Consider the following 19,159-nt stretch of genomic DNA (forward strand, 5'->3'; position numbering starts at 1 on the left):
TCGTCACCGCGTCGCATATTATAACTACATTATATCCCCTACGACTGCTGCTGCAGTCTTTTACCTTTACAGCAATATGGCTATAATACAATATAATATGGTACGTACGCACGACACACGCGCGAGAAGTTCCCATATATATATATATAAATATATATATATTATATTCGAATCTAACCGTAGATAATCGGAAACATAAGTTGCAAGTAATCGTGACTTATCGAATTCCAAGTGATTGACTCGTGATATTGCGATTTCACATATTATTATGCGAGACGATCGCTCGCGCGAACACTATACCGCGACGTATACCAGGTATACCTATAGCCCCTCACATTTATATATGTGGTATATGTCTTTATATACAAATGAGCGTATATTATTATTATTATTTATACGCATATATAATATATAAATGCATAAATGTGCTGCTGCTGCTGCTGTTGCTGCAGTGTATATGTGCGATGCCTGTAAAACGTCGAATGTCCGATTTTAACGGCGGACTCTTAAAGCTCTAAAATTAATCTCCAGGACATAATAAATTGCAGTCCCGACGAGAGCCCGACGTCGGATAATATATGTTTTATTTTTGAAAAGTAAAAAAAAAAAATATCAAATAGATGCGGGCGATAATATGCTAATACGGAATAATTTCCAATCGTAAACGTCTGCGCATGAGACATCGGAGGCACTCAAATCTCGCCGTGCGGTATATCTCAAATTGAGTATTAAAATGTGTCCGATAATAATATGCGTTTGTCCATTAGGTTTTCATTATTATTATTATTATTATTTCTGTTTTTTTTTTTATTTCTGCACGCGTTCCGTTCGGATTTGCATTTACGACTTTTTAGCCGCGCGTTGTTTCCATGCCAATTCCGTTTCATATAATATTATTATAATATGTTTTCGAACTGAATCTCATTTCTTTGCTGTAAACTGTATGGCCGTATGGGTACACAACCGATGCAGGTGACATTACTGTACTATTGTACAGTATATTATTATTTAAATAATTGTCAATTTCGAAAAAAAAAAATCCGTATACGCAGCGACGTCACAGGGCCACGATTTGTGTGTATGTTTATGGTTTTTCGTCTCCGGTAGTATAATTTGAATATAAACGAACAAACGAGTTATGTGCCCTCTAAACGATAAAACACTGAATATAGCTGCAGCGAGGAATAACAAAAAGAAATAATAATAATAAAAAAAGAGAGAAATAACAAAAATGATAATAACGTAACTAGTCACCCGGGGCCCCTATAATTATTGTGTTTCTTCTCATTTAAATAATCTTCTGGACAAACAATTTTTTGGTTTTCGACCTTACTGTAATGAGCGCCGGATATGCGCGTGCGTTAATTTATTATAACTGCATAGCCAATAGCTATTATACCTACATCTGTATACATATGATAATAACAATCGTGTAAAATAATTACAATAATAGTAATAGTTACAGTCACAGTCGCTCGTTTGCAGCTCTTTTATCTCCTCGGATCCTGCAGCAACAAGTGCTATACAGTATTGCATTGTAGGTATTATACCGCGGGTGGTGACACGGGCGACGTTTTACCCAGTCGAAAATGAACTATCGAGACAGTTGGTTGAAAGCATTTATTTGAGTTCTCCAATGCAATAAGTCAACCAAACACTTTAAATCCCTTTTCTACATCACAGCAAAACCAACCGGAAAATCAAGTATAAACTATAAGTACTCAATAGAGAAGTTTAGATTGTAGCATACAATACAATTTTGATATGATTCAATTTTAAAAAAAAAGTTTTAATGCCTTAAAATATGTGAATGTAAATGTGAAAATGTTATTTTAGGTTACCGGTTAAGTTATGTGGTGCGGCATTAATATTTATTTTATATTGACTCGTGTTATTTTTCTTTATTATGGCCACTGATCAGTCTTAAACGAATATGGAAAGTGATGTATTGTGATTATAAATTTGGTGATTTGAGATTCAACTTGTTACATTATTGAACATTGGATATAATAATTTTTAATTATAGTTAATTTATTATAACTGCATAGGCAATAGCTATTATACCTACATATTATTATGTATACATTATAATAACAATCGTGTAAAATAATTACAACAATAGTAATAGTTACAGTCACAGTCGCTCGTTTGCAGCTCTTTTATCTCCTCGGATCCTGCAGCAACAAGTGCTATACAGTATTGCATTGTAGGTATTATACCGCGAGTGGTGGGTGACACGGGCGACGTTTTACCCAGCTCATTCCATGGTATCGATAGAGAGAGAGATATTATCACCGTCGTTTCTAACATTTTACGAGACGTTTGGACTTCTATATGGACCACGGTAATGGTACGACGGCCGTGTATATTGTTTACCGTATAGAAAATACTCGTTTGTATAAAATATAATACATTATTATACTTTTAGGTAGCCAAAATTAAAACGACGTTTGTTATTGGTTTACTGACATAATTTACGACCAGAGGGCGAATTATGAAACCGAAAAAATGTCACGTCGAGGCAATAGAAAAACGGTCTACACGAAAATAATAATAATAATAATAACCGACTGGCAATAAAATGAAAATAATAATGTAAATACGTTGTAGGTCGAGGTGATTTCCTGCGGTGGCACTCGGCCATTATCATAACAATTTCTCTACTCTTTTTTTCCCCCAAAAAATATTATATTTTATAGGTGTAAACAATCGGTTTAAGTAGCGTGGGGCGACAATAATTTAGATCTCGGGAAAACACGAGAATAATAACATACATACGAAACACTAAAAAAACGAATTTATTTGTTCCCCCCCCCCCGCGCATACCACGATACGCGCGCCGCGTTACACCTTGACCCACACGCTTTCTGCTGTGGCCAAGTTGTAGTTTAAATAATATTAATAATAATATATGCTTTTCTAAGGGGAAACTGGTCATCGTCATCGTCGTCATAACACAATATTATTATAATACGTATATTATTATTATTATGTAGGTTCGTGGTAATTATTATGCGAAATGCGCGCGTAAAGACTCGTCGATAATAGTGTCCAATATATTACATAGTTTCGCTCGAAAAATATTTATGACGTATGTGTCGATATATTATATTATTATAATATTATACTATACGAATAAAATACAAATATGGAATTGTTTAATTTTTTTTTTTCGGTCTATACAGTTATATTATTATCATATACCTACGTACCTCTCGCGGTCGTTTGTTATAGACTTTTCGTCGATGCGTTTCGGCGGGAGAATATTATAGTTATATTTTCATTTTGAAATGCCATTGACCGCCTACGACACTTTTTTTTTCTTCATAATTATAATAATATATAATAATATTATACTATAATAATAATATCTTCTCTCCGCAGCGAGACCGGTTCTCGCCGTTATGCTAAAATTTTTACCACAGTAATTATCCATCCGCACCGCGTTATGTTTATTAATAGTCGGCATGCCATGAAAAGCCGGGGGTATTGTTTTCGCTAAGCACGTGCGCCGTGCGACGCCCACCGTCGTCGGTCGGTGAGTACAACAGAAAAATTACGAACGTACCTATGAGTATAATTATTATTATTAGCTGATATAATATTATAATATACGTATTTTGTAAAAAAATTGTGCTCGCGATAAATGGTGGTGCCGGTGGTAGGGAGGGGGGGAAGAGGGGATGGCACTTATTTTTTTCATCGTCAAGGTCTTAATAGATTTCTAAGCGTAAAATAGAGAAAAATATGTGAAGGCGCGCGTAATTGGAGAATAAAATATAATACGTTATATTTTTTATTTTAAAAATATTTAGGTACTTGTAAATAGACCCGCATAATATTGTGATACATTATTGTGATATTATATTTCAGTAAATTCTACATCAAGTATTAACTGTGGTCAATGGTCATTCTACACAATTTACAGTGAAATAATCGGTCAATGATACGCACGTGTAGTAGTGTTCCAACTAATTGCCACAATAGATAGAATATTATGTTATACGTTATTGGCGATGAGGTGAAAATCATTTTTGCGGGTCAAAATGTATTTGGTTGTACGGCATAGATTAGATTAGCCGAACAACCTAAATAAATAAAAAAAAAACATTTTTTTCATAAAATATGATAAGTTATATTAGGTAATATGTACCTATATTTAATACCGACATTGTAATTGCACCTCGTGGACATACTTACTATGAACACAGTATGAATATAGTATATAGTTGATTATAAATTAAAATATAATTTAACAAGGTACATAGTTTTGTATCAAATTTCCAAAATTAAAATGTGAAATCAACATTTCTGTTTTCTAAATTATTATTGAGCTCATCGAGAGAAGGTAAAACATTTTTGAAAAACCAATATAATTAATTAGTTATAAATTATTAAAAACACATTGACTGCCCGCAGCAATGATTATATTTGTGAGCTTCGATGTATTATCGGAATATATTATTTATGAATACATCTAATACATTATTTTTTTAAATCTGAAAACATATTGCGTTTTGTATAAGAGATAAAATAAAAATCAAAGTTAATATCCGTATAATATTTTAATTGCAATCGAATGCATTTATATGTTGAACTATAATCATGAGTGATAAATAAGGCCGCCATAATATATTATTATGCTATCGCTTTACTATGGTATTATTATTTATTGCTTATTTTGCATTATTAATTATGATATTCTTAATAATTATTATCATCATGAATGTATTCGGGCTAAAGGATATCTGCAATGCAAACGGGTGCATAATATACCGTAAATGGTCAATATGGATTCCAGAAGAAGTGTTGCGTATAATGTGTATCAACAATATGATTATATAGCTACGGTATTGGTAAGACGTCTACCAATATAATTATTGATACAGGTAGTTCATTAAAGTGTATCATTTTCAGTAATGCATAATGATTAACGTTTGATACCCGGATTCGAATAATATACAATCTATAGTAGCCATCACCGTTTGCAACACACGCATTGTTGATGATTGGGACACCCTCCCGGCCTGAACTGAGCGTAGCCTCCCCAAATATTTCCTAAATGGGGGGGGGCCTCCAAAAAAAGTGCCGCAGTCGTCGCATACTCGCATCAGATAAAAAAAAATATTGAATTATATTTAAGGTCATAATCATTAACGGTATTTAAAAAGTATAACGAGGGACGGAGTGGCGCTCGGACCGAGGCGTCGGTTGCAACGCGCCGGTTCAAAACCTCGGCTGCGGGTGGCATTTTTCTTCGGGCAAGTCACGGTGTCCGGAGAGAAGTGCCGCCATCCCCCACCCGGGCATGGCAGATACCTACGGGTGCCCACTAAAAAATCTGCCAAACTAACAAACACACGTGTTTAATCCTACAGTACCCTCCCCCACAGTTCAAAACCACCCAGTGGCCTAAGTTGCCATGGGTTGATTAATAATAATAAAAAAAGTATAACACAGTTTTATTTATTTGCTTTTATACTTCTATAGAAATATTACATAATATGTTAAATTTCATTTATAACACATGATGTATGTATTATTGTTGTTTATTAGTTATAACGCAACTGGTGTAAAATGTATAATAAAAGGACAAAAATCCAGTGCACCATGGATATGCGAGTTTCTTTTTTCCATTTCCATTTAATTGTACCTAATATAGCTTTTTAAAATTGAAATAATAATCCCTCCTAAAGTTCGACTAAATCTACGTACCTGATGACAGAACATGTACCCGAACCTTAACCCTTTACCCCTTATACCCTAGTTATGCTATAGGTTAGGTATTATACCTACGTTTAGAATAATATTGTGATGTTAACTTAATTGAAATCCGTTGTAAATGATAAAATATAGGCTGCTTCCATAGCATATTATGCCATTATAGCTTTCAGCGATAGGTACGTCATAATCGTGATTCACTCGTTACACGCAGCACGCGCGTATGATACGTGTACGACGGTGTACAGGTGGCCATACATATATACAGGTGGTCCATACATAATAAATTGATACCGATGCAGCTAATATAAGTCGTTTATCGTTAAAATCTCGCACCCGAATAATAATTATATTATCATCACTTTATGTGTCGTATAAAAATACGTATACAGTGTATTAAACAAGTTTAAGTCTCACTGCGTGAGGTCGTAAAAAATTGCCTATTTATTAATAGACGAGCGTATTATAGTTATAGGTACTCACCACGCATAACGCAATTATTTGCATGTCGTATACATATTATTAAATGTACACAGGTATGAGTAATAAAAAATGTAAAAATATATAAAAAAAAACAAACGACAATATGATATGTCACAAGCGTTTCCTGCGAATTGCTCACACCATATTATAATACGCATACGAACGTGGCGAACGCGCTTACACGCTGCACCAGCGACGCGAAACGTTTTGATGTATTTACCGTTTTTCCGCGAACGGATGCGGACACAAGGACGCGCGAGAGCGCCTATATGGCTGTACAATATAATATATTATAACACGTATTATGTACTATTACATATTACCCAACCGATTGTGTACAGTATAATGCATAGTGTTGTATACAGGGCGATTAGTGAAAACGATGACGCGATGCGAAGTCAAACTTTCGACGCGCTGCAAAAGTTGCTGTTTCGTATCATAATATATTATAAAACAGTCGTCATTGTCACACCCCGCGAATTGCGACATACTCGCTCAAAGCGCTACAAACCACACCAAGTCATTATCACTTACTCAAAAGACGATCCGATGAATTCGGTTAAAAAATAATAATATATATTAATATATATACGAGTATACCTAATAATACTAGTATAATAACCATATTATAGACTATGCGTACGAGCCAATACCGAATGATTAGCTGTATAGACTATGACTATGATAGGTATAGATTACAATGTACATGCACCAAACATAAACAAAATTATGTAAAAAAGTTCTACAATTAATAGTGTGATCGACTTAATAAAATGATGCACGTTTACAACGATTCGCATCACATTACGGTATTACACGAATCAATCGTAAAAACCTAAGTAGGTATAGTATATAGTACCATTTTGTCGATACGTATTAAACGATTTTTGTTCGACGTATTTTTTAGTAGGTTTGTACGGATCTTGTTATAAAGAAAGTAAAAAATAATTCTAGAGCTCATATTACGTTAGCTTATTAGATACTATGTAAAATATTTTATACGCTTTTTCACGTTTTACCGTGAGAAAATACGTCATACTAGCAATTTGTTTAGATATAATATATTATTATACTTCGTGGCAGTATATACTCGGCGTATATTTTTTATAGGACGGAATTTAATTATTTATTGAGGATAACTCAAGGCTAGAAAAACCGAATAATAGATGATTTCGTAAATATTGATTTAATTAATGCTAAAAAATGTCAATACAATATATGATTAAGAACGATTGGCGGCTATAGCAATCTAGCATATTATATATTATGTTTTAAAAGTAAAAAAAAAATTGAGGGGGAGGCTGAAGCCGATAATAAGTGTCAACGCGAGTACCTGTAGGCAATATATTACGAACTATAACGTGCATAACCGCACAACAAACGGCAATCGTCAAACGACGTACCTATAGGTAAGCAATTTTAATTCAAACTGCAGCAAAATAAAATGTCATCGACGTCGCGAGCTCATACGACGCGACGGATCGGAAAAAAATTATAATAATACCGTTATGTACATTGTTGGGCCAATATCTACGCATAGGTTGTAGATTAAAATATATCATCGTATCATTATTATATACATATAGTTATAAAATCGACGGGAATATTATCGAGTCTATATTATATATACCTGGCCACGATAACGTATATTTATAATAATATTATACATTTATACATAATATAATATCACGTCATAAATCTAACACGCGAAAACACGTTCGAGTCGGAAATGACACGCTTGTCTAGCGAGACTTGACCATACTACCCGTAATGATAATAATATGTTGTATATATATATATTATATATCATTGTATATAGACGAGTTATCCTTATGCGTCCTGTCGCCGAGGCGGCCGCCGCTATAATAATAATATTATCCGACTTCGATAAGTTTCGATTTGCGTCCGTAAATAATTGTAATACGATTCCATTCGCGTGGGTCGTCACTCGTCGCCTCCAGGTTAGGTCTCGCGCGTCCGAAAAAAATCGAAACGGCAGCCAATCGCGTCGCATTAAATATTACACGACGACGACGACCGCGGTATTATAATAATAATAATAATAATAATAAATATACGACCGCTGTCATTGTGAGCATTATTTTGGTTTTGTTTTTTTGTTTTTTTTTATCAACAAACAGTATTACGCATTATTATTATATTTATTATTTACTGGGGCGAAACGGCTGCCGGTTGCCCCAGGATAGAGAACCGCCGCGACGGAGGCATCTTAATGATATTATCATCAGTGGCCCGAACCAAGTAAAATATATGTTATATATGCATGCATAGGTACACTATAATATACAATAATATACATAGTATAATTTACATATTATACGGAGTGATCCATTCAATTGGCTATACACACCGATTTGCAGTCAATTTGTGACAATATTAGTTAGGTATATAGGCACTACTCTCACTGTATAATATGAAATACCTAATTTTAACGCTTTACGTATTATTTTTTTACTATTTTTTATCACAGCGGATTTCGTGTAATTTTCTAAATGATAGCGTTTATTCTTTATTTCATAATATTAATATTATGGAAGCAGAATACTTTCTTAAAATGCTGATGGGTATAAGTAATAAATGAACATCAAATATTGAATAAATATTAGTAGGCAGTTAAGTAAGTAAATACTATCAACAAGTGTTCCAGCAGCAAGTTTGAACGAGCGGTGAGTAATGTACCGCAACTTTTGGCAGAGCATTTCTCGCTATTTTACTCTGCTCACATACATTTTATTAATACTTCTCTATTGTTAACAATAAAAAGTATTTATTCAATATTTGATATTATACACTACTTAGGTACTTACCGATACTTTGAAACCAAGGATGTTTTTCATATTTTTCAACATTTTATAAATTACTCGGAAATTAATGTGTCTAACTGGATCACCCTGTACATAATATATCCGAGCGAGTGTGTGTGTGTGTACGTTTATAACGGCGATAGTAATAATAAAAAATAAAAAAATACAACTTTATAATCGAATCACATTATTATACGGCTGCTGCCGATAATTACAAATCCGTTTATAAACGAGAAAAAGCCCTTCGGTTACCTACGGGCGACGTGTTTTCAATTATTACCGTCCGAAATGTGTATAATATTATTTCGCCGACCGCTGGTAGTACCTATATAATAATATAATATAATAACACGTGATGTACAAGTATATATTATATTATACGTAACAGAGTCGTCATAAATCCGGTCGGTTGTCACCCTCAGCGGCTGCTGCTGCAGACACGGCGCGCTTCGGTCACTTCAACCTAGTGGCTAGTAGTAGAGGTACCTACTAGGGGAGGAGGGATATTGTTTTCTCTCTCTCTCTCTCTCTCTCTCGAAATACTATATACACTCTAATGGAAAACCGGTACGTTTAATCACGAATGTAATGTAATTTATATTTTATACACACACACACACACACACACACACACACACACACACACATATTATGTGTATTACCTATGTAATATGCATATACTGTACACACACACACACACACATACATATATATAGGTACATGAATATATATCAGCTTTTTATTCTTTTTTTCACCGCGGCGGGAAAGAAACCTATACAGATATAATATTATCATCGTGTAATAACATAAAATGTAAAGTATCGGTTTCCCCCCGGAACGCTTAATGATATCTGGATCCTAATCAATTCCCGCCGTCGCCTAGCGCGAACCGAATATTTAAATATTAATCGAACTACCCGCATTCGGTCAAACTGGTTTACCCGCGGGATTCGTCCATTCAAAAAATAATAACAATATAACAATATTATTATAATAAAAACTATGACCGCGACACGATTTATATCATTATAATATTATTATTACTATCGTTATTATCATCGTCGTCGTCGTTATTATTATTATTATTAAATGTTTTACCTTGTTCGGCGCGTTGCAGTACCAAGTAGATTTATGGTCCATGCCGGTGCCCATCTGTAACAAACAAGATACGAACGATTTTAATCTCGTGTAGGTACAAATTTAATAATAATTCGTACGCGAACATTTGCCACTTAACATTTTAGATGGGTAGGTTAGAATCGGATATCTCTACAGGAATATTTTATCATTATTATTTATTACAAATGTAAAACAAAACATCTGAACAATAATTATTATTATATGATGAATGATGATGTTATGTAGTATAGACAATATACTTATGTAAGAGGCGTGAGTGGCGTGAAGAGGAAGTCACCTTTGTATGGGTAATACCTCGTTTAATTATTTATTTATTACCTATAGTTTAATAAATTACGATTCCAGTTGCGTTTTAACAGGCAAATGGACTAGAGAGTTATCTGCAGGAATATAGAAACAAGGCCAAATTTGTAGTGTTGGAGAATGACTAGGAATGAAAACGTAAGAATTTTTTTTTTATCAAATATAATAATATTACCTATTATAAGTTAATTTTAAAGTATAACCAAATAATCAGTAGTACAACCATATATTTTTCAGGGGGGGGGTCCATATTAATCGTATATTTTGGACTTGATACATATTATACTCAATACATTATTTTATATGGCCCAAGGAGGGGGGACTCTCCCTCCCTGTTGCGCCCTTGGAAATAATATTACAGGTAATATCCATCATGATGAGTACCTATAATAATATTATAAAGAAATTATTTCTTTAAAAGCTTATACCGGACGAAGTCTTCAAAAATTATATTTTTACATTAATTATTTCAGATAATATTATGTGTTTTTGTTCCAAAACTATTTTAGAGCAATTTATTTTGAATCTAAAGCGATAGCATGTTTTTAGGACTGAAAATCGACGGTTAGACGTCCCATTAATCATCATCCGTTTTTCTTACATCCCAACCATATAACTTGTACAACATTTTCCTCGATCATCCATTATTTTATTTAATGACCCATCATCATCATCATCACCATCATCATAATCTTTGTTATTAAACGAAGTCTATTCGGATACTCGTCGTAATATTATAGTAGAAGTATATAGGTACTATAATATAGTTACACGTATATCCGTTGCTTTTTCGCTGAAATTATAATACTATGGCCGTCGTCGCCTATACCTATCCATATAGATAATATGATTAAAATAATATGTAACGAGATATCTCATAACGCCCGGGGTACTTAATTCGAAATATTGTATAATATACGATTTTAACGAAAATCCAAAATACATAATATTACGAATTATAATATATGAGTCAAGTAAGAACTGTAAAACTACAACCAAATGTATATAGGTTTAAGTATTATTATACGTTTACGGTGTATTATAATAGCAGTATCGGGATCAATCAATTCTCAACCGGTTTTCTCGTACCCAAATTATATCTTAGAGTGAGATTATCGTTACTTATTATTAAATCGAGAGATAAACATAATATTATATTGATTTACTTATCCGTTTGTCACTATAATCATAATCAATTGCGTACTCGGACGCAGCAGGTAACTATATAGCACTCGAATAATGACTATAATTAATTCTAGCAATTATTTTCCATACACCGACCAATTAATTGAAACTAACGCCAACAAAATCTTATCGTTTAACAGTATCATTGATTCGAAACAAAACCGTTGTGATAAAAAATATACGTACGACATAACTGTACATCGGCAGTCATTTACTGAATTATTTTTTTATTATAAATTTATCATCAGAGCTCATCCTCCAGTCTTATACCGTTGATACCAACATATATTAATATTATAATAGCCAATAGGTATATATATATATATATATTATGGGTACCAGTTGTTATCCAACACTAAATAATTAAAATAAAATATCATGTTCCGTTTCGAGTTTTTGGACTCGATAACAAAATTCCTCAAATATCTTGAAAAGAAAAAAAAAACGTTACAGCCAGTGCTGCTATATTATTCAGGTACACATCGTAGGAAATGAATTAAAATATAAAATAAAACGTGACGTATTAATAACAAGCGTGAATCCAGAGGTAAACGTATAATTATACTTGCGCAGCTATACATAATATTATATTGTATATTATACGATAATAATACGGCAACGATATATATGATTTTACGATAATAAATCGACTCATCGTTCGGCCGGCGGCAAACCATTCAATTACCTGCCTAGAAATTGTTCTGCTCGCGTTGATTTTGCTGGTGGGGGTTTTCGTAAAATAAAAAAATACGAAAAATACGAAAAATCCGTCAACTGTCGGATTGTTTATCAATATATACAAATTTTGTTTTTTTTTTCTTGTTTTACGACGTGCCTACCTACAATAAACCTCACGGAATCTGCGCGCGCTTTCTTTCAGTACCTACCTATTTTTTTTCCTCCCGGAGATTTTTTTTTTCCCCCAGGAGATAAACACGCCATTACGGCAATATAATAATAAGGTGTTAATTTCTCGCACTACCCATGCGGACGGACAAACACGTGTGGCGTCGGCTTTCGTTCAAACGCTCCGCTGCATCAATGACACCTATAATAATAATAATAATGATAATCGAACGTCGGCAGAAAACGGTCGTAGTGGTTTATTTTTCTTTCGTACGGTATTGTATTTTATTTTATATATGACTCGTATGATTGGTATACCGTTGTTTGTTTACCGACGAGGACGGTTCACGCGGTTTTCGCCGCCTTGATAGGTACAATTGTACAGGACGATTGTTTTCACCATATTATCGTCTCGCTGCACAATATTATGTCATATTATAGGTGTTCGCTTTTTTCAAACATCTCGCCATCGTCGATAAGTTTTTCACTTTTTTATACTGCCAGTACCTGCGTTACATGAAATGAGCGTGAACATCTATACGCCAAAATCAATCATACTACTCAAGTAATAAGTAATAACCGCACGTGTTGTCTCCGCTTTACCATACACGACGCATGAGAAACCAACATTTACTCTCGGCAATCCCGATTTTGAATTCTTATAGCTTAAATATATATTTCAGAGTGATAATTGACGAAAAATCAAACTTAAAGTTAAGAAAATATTATCTACTGTCTGTCGTTGGTTTTTTATTGTCTTAAAATGTTTAAGCGAGTTATGAGTATAATACTATTGTGTACAATATAGATGCCTATTTGAAAAATATGTTCATACAACTAAATATGTGGCGTCCTCGTAAAAACATTTTCAGTATAGACGAGCCGAGTGGAATAGGCACAGAGGCGAAATGTTGGTGAACCGTGAAACATTAGATATAAACGAAGGTAAATATAAAATAAAAAAAAAAACACATTAAAAACGCAATACAATTAAACAATTTCACAGAGTGAATGTTTTAAAAAATTAACGCTTTTCTAGATAACGATAGAGTGTACGCTGTAAAAAGAATCACGGTGTATATATAATATAAATTATACCCATGTGTAATATTATGTACATCTTATATTAGTATTTAGTGTGCACGCACACGCTGACACACACGCACGCGCATAGATAAGATAGGCGAAGAGGACACGTCAATATATGTATACAGATGCACACACGAATCGTTCGGGAAAGTGGTCCCCGCAGATCAAATATTTACTCAAAAAAACCCGTTTTTTCCGACTTTTTTTTTCATCATAGATACCGAGAATGAAAATAACAGCTAAAACGTATAGGCCATAATATATATATGCGTATTGTATTATTTATATATATATATATATATTGTGTTATGAGATCACCTCGAGAGCCACATAATATTATACATAATCATAGGTACCACCTATCTCTATATAATAATAATCGCCGTCGAGTTTTAATTTTTTTTTTTCGTTGTTTTTTTAATAATCGTGTGCAACCAGCACGCGTTATTGATTGTCGTACATATTACATTTATTATTGTTGTAGGTAAATCATTTCAGTCGTCGAATCGCAACGATTTTTTTAGACATTATAAATTAATACAATATAGATTTGTGAATAGTAATATCGACCTTTTCTGTACTTGTAGGACGTTTTTTTTTTTTAAATTTAGAACGAGAAGAAGTTTTTTTCGATTATAATATTATAATGATACGTCTGCAAAGTTGAGCGGACTATATTATTATAATATTGAAGATATAGTGATATTATACTACCGCTGTTACATTAACTCGATATTCTAAGTTCTAAGGCTTTTTATCGCGTTCTGCCCGTTAATACTTTACGTCCACTTCTGACCGTGTTTACAAACTATACACACAGAGTGGGTTCGACGTGGGCAAGTGGTGGCAAGAAAATTACCAATGTTTGGAGAACTTGAGTGCGTCATAATTTTACACGTACATAATATTATACAAATCATTATGCGAGGATGAACTAAGGAAACATAATTCTCTATATTCTTATAACCATACTTGGTCGCAGAGAAATTCGTTCGTTTAACTCATGATGTATATACATGTATAAAGGTATAACAATATTATTCTGAAGTCACAAAAATAAAATCAATTTAAATTTAAAAACTAAACGAAAATATAATAATACTTATAGTAACAACTCGATGATTGATGAGCTGATGTAATATATTATTTTTAAATAGCAATACATTGGGCATTGGCGTACAGATCGAACGAAGAGTGAAATAAAATCCGTTCTTGATTAAATAAAACAAAAATGCAAAGTAAAGTTACGGGATTAAGTGCATGTTATATATATTGTTTATTGCAATATTATACGTTCAGAATAAAATAACTAAAATGTTTATTTATAATATTATATTAAAGCTCTCGTCCACTAGAAAATAGAAATATCACTATACGAAAGAAGTAACAGCATTCGTCTTAATTTCGACAACTAAACAATAAAATATTATACACCTCTGTAACGGTGGGTGGCCCGGGGCACTGGACAGAACATTACGAAAGTGTACCTAGTTCGGCGGTGTACGTCGAAGGTTAAGCGCGCACTTGACGTGTTGCAGTAGAATTTAATTCAATTTTTTTTTTCTAAATTTGTTCACAACAAGTCAAGCAATTTTTTAAACATGCGAAATTGAATTGTTTTGAATTTTTGTCATACACTCACATAAAACGCATATAATATGGACGTGTATTTAAATTCCGCGGCGTGCAGCACGTACCTAATTGTCGGTGCAAATATATATATATAGTGCCGTTCGAAATTGTAATATTACATCATAGGCTCGTAGGTATACTTCAATACGGATATGGCCGTTACACATAATAATATAATGTTATAATAATATTATAATACAGTGTACACGCAGTTCAGCTGACGGATATATTTTATAATAATATGATTATACTGCAGGCTGCGCACACCGCACGCGGCCGAATACCAAGCGCGACAACGTCTCGTCTACTCCTCCGGTTCAGGCACTTTATTTTTTCGTTTAAATATCATTTTTTATTTTTTTCAAATATCGCGAGACGGTACCTACGTTGCACATGTATTACCTATATACCTACAACATACGTACATTCGTATACGTTTTGTATATATATATAAGTAAGTAAATGTAGAGCTGTCGTCGTCTACGTCGTGCAGCGCATCAAACTATTATAATAGGTATGCGTATATATATTTACCGCTATATAACCAGGCAAATGATCGGGGGAGGGGGGAGGGGGGGGGGGGCGCACACACAACCTAGTTGCGGTTGCGGTAACCGACTGGCGACTGCACTATATACACACGTCCATATATATATATATACGATATAACGTATACATTATTTTCTCGGACTATATAATTTTTTATCCGTCGCCCGGCGTTTTATATTATTATATACGTGTAGGTACACACACGTAAACTGTAAATACCGACACGGGTACCTACGTATATATCATAATATTATATAATGTTAACACAAGCACGCGAACCGTTTAAGACGTTCCTATATATATCGTGCAACTCGATGGCGCGCGCGCGAGCGATCCATAAACAATGCGAGACCCAGTTTACGCGTGACTGAACCGTCCGGAGACTTGAATGATCAGCTCGTTTTATTATTATTATTTTGCGCCAAGTCTTCGCGCATATACCTACATACCTATACACTATACGAGTCCGGCGACCGTCGCGTTTACGTTCGCACGCGGTCATTGTCGGCGTGTCGCGCGTACACGACTGTTGCGGTGCGTTTGCTTTTACGCCGCCGCCGCCGCCGTCCGTTGAGGGAGGTCGCCAAAAACAATAGGCGGCGGCCGTTTCGCGCGGCCGATTATACGCCTTGTACCTGTATACCTGTACCGTCAGCTATCATCGTGTACCGCGTGTACGTATACTTACAACATGCGCGTCTCCTAGTCCTGCACTGTACGAAAGCCGTCGAAAGGTAATATAGGTATGTATATATCGACGTGATAACATAATAACTGGACAATAGTATAATATAATATACCTATCTTATTAATGTACAGGTACTGAACGCACGCACTGCGACTATACGTTCGTATATTACATTATATTGTAACACGGATTCAAGAGTCGGACGAGGGTTTTGGACGTCCTTAGTCGGTGTTCGATATTGGTGCACACCCCGCGGGCAAAGCAACAACGATTCGCTCAACTGTTCGCCGGACGTTATAGCCCGGATTGACGTCGGATGGCAAAACTCCTAAAGAATAAACCGTCACGATCCCGGGAAGACTTTAAGTTAGGGCGATGTGAAATAATATTGTAAATTTGTATTGTTATAAATATTCGTATAAAATATCGATTATTGTTATGCGATCACACGGATGGTGGCTACACGGGGCAATAATTATAAAAATTTATTTAGACGAATACAAAATAATTAGTCTTTTGAATTTATCGTTGAAAAGCATTATTTAATAATGGAACACGAACATTGAACAATATATTATTTTAAACAAATAACAGTATAACACAATTTTGGAATACGTGCATACAACAATATAACAATATTATTATTTTTTAATTAATGTTGGAATATAATTAATTTAAAATTGACCCACTTTACCGTGCGTATGACGTTTCTCAGATGTCTGAGAGATTTTTTTTTTCACCGTCGAACAAAGTGCTCGAGACTTATATGCTGTAGAAATATGTGAATTTAATGCAGATTACCTATTTGGTAGTTGTAGGCAATGATTGTTGAACATAATAATAATAATAATAATAATAATAATAATGTCTAATTGTTTAGATACTGCGATGACGTAGATACTGTGCAGTATATAATAAATTGATGTATTATACAGCACTGTACAATAGTCACACTCCGCCACTCCGTCAGCTCAAGTGTTTAAACTTTATAGTTTATACAATAATTATGCTTCTATAGAGTACAGTGTACATGATTATTCTGTGTAGTCAATTGTATCTAACTGGTGTATATATATGTATATTATTATGTATATAAAAAATAATAAGACATATACAAGTACGCGGTGCAGTTGAGTCGTGTATACGAATTATCTTGCGAACGATAATTGTTATTCTGGATACGACGTTAAATTGCCATCGTGAATTACAACTGAAATGACATAGGTACACACATTATATTTTGTATAGGTATATTGTGAACGACGAGTGGGTAATAAATAATAATAACAAAAATAAAAAAACACGAACCGCACGCGAATTTTTTCCTATGCACGAACACTAATAATGCTGTAACAATGTAAGCCCAAAAACTTTATATATATATTTTTTAGACGCATTTAATAATACTAAGTCGAAGCCATTTTGGACACTAAAAACCAGGGATGGAAAATCCCACTCCAATACTTCAGGCTTCCTGATTTCTATATTATTCGTAAGAAGTTATGTAAGTCTTTATCTTAAATTGAAAATAAACGTTAATTAATATACTATTATGGTGCTGACTAATAAGTTCGAACTGATGACACTGTGACACCGTGACACACTTGATCAATAACACTTGAGATTATTCGGACATTACCACAAAATTATTGATTTATTTTAACTCAGAATAAGTTTGAACTTGAATTTAAAAAAAAAATGTTGACTATAAATGGGGGTGACTTCACATTAAACTAAATAGACATTCATTTATCGAAGCCCAAAGGTGTAGTTATTATGTTATTGTACAATAGGTATACTATATTAGACATATACCAGACGCTAGGTATATTCATGTGATTGAATAATTATAAAAGCTAACAACCTATAATATAAGCTTATTGTTTATAAGAAAAAAAAATCAAAGAAGATATTATAATTGGTTTTATATCAACATACAATTATAATATTAATATGTTAAAGACAATGATACCAGCTGGCTATATATAGCATAGTACAGTGTGTAGGCCGAAAATATCGTTGAATAATGATTTCTTTTTAAATCCACCATTATATGGCAACGAAACTTACAATGGACAGGTACAACGTGGTTGTGTTGGAATAGTTAGATATTATTATAATAATAATACGCAATACAAAAATCTGAAGCTATTTTTCGGACCATTCAATAAAAATGCAAACATGCACCAACTTCCGGATTGTGAACATATTTCTATTAATTTAAACTAATATAATATCGATAACAAATGCGCGTTTTAAAATTCTGTAGGTACCTATAGTGAATATAGCAGGTAGATGATGGTTACACAATTTAAGCCAATCTCAATATACACAAACCACCAAATTATTGTTTACTACTACCTAATACACTTGAAAATTGTACATCGGGTATACCTGATGGGCTGATGTCATTGGTCTAATAACGATGTTTACAATTAGTCATATTAGAATATGATGTAAAAAAAAATGTTTTTGAAATTCTACATCATAATATTATGTCAACATTATAATAATTGTATAGTATAATTATTGTATTGTGTCTATTGTCATTATATCTATAGTTAATATTTATTTCACGATGTGTATTGCTTTAATTTATTTATCAATCTACTAAAATAATAGTTCAAGTGTGAGCGCAAGATATTGTATATATATATATATATGCCTATTGCCTACGCACAGTTCAGCACTGTTGCCA

At 33.6% G+C, this 19,159-nt stretch overlaps 1 protein-coding gene across 1 annotated transcript in view; it reads right to left on the reverse strand.

Moving 5' to 3' along the window:
- The window catches only part of LOC132950620 (Krueppel-like factor 4), a 98,187-nt gene that overhangs the window by 38,653 nt on the left and 40,375 nt on the right, over positions 1-19,159 (reverse strand). The window contains exon 3 of the mRNA XM_061022141.1: positions 10,128-10,181. Coding sequence (XP_060878124.1) covers positions 10,128-10,181 — 54 coding nt within the window. The remainder of the gene's footprint in view (positions 1-10,127; positions 10,182-19,159) is intronic.

Source organism: Metopolophium dirhodum, chromosome 8, assembly GCF_019925205.1.
Source record: "Metopolophium dirhodum isolate CAU chromosome 8, ASM1992520v1, whole genome shotgun sequence".
In the NCBI taxonomy this organism is placed as follows: Eukaryota; Metazoa; Arthropoda; class Insecta; order Hemiptera; family Aphididae; genus Metopolophium; species Metopolophium dirhodum.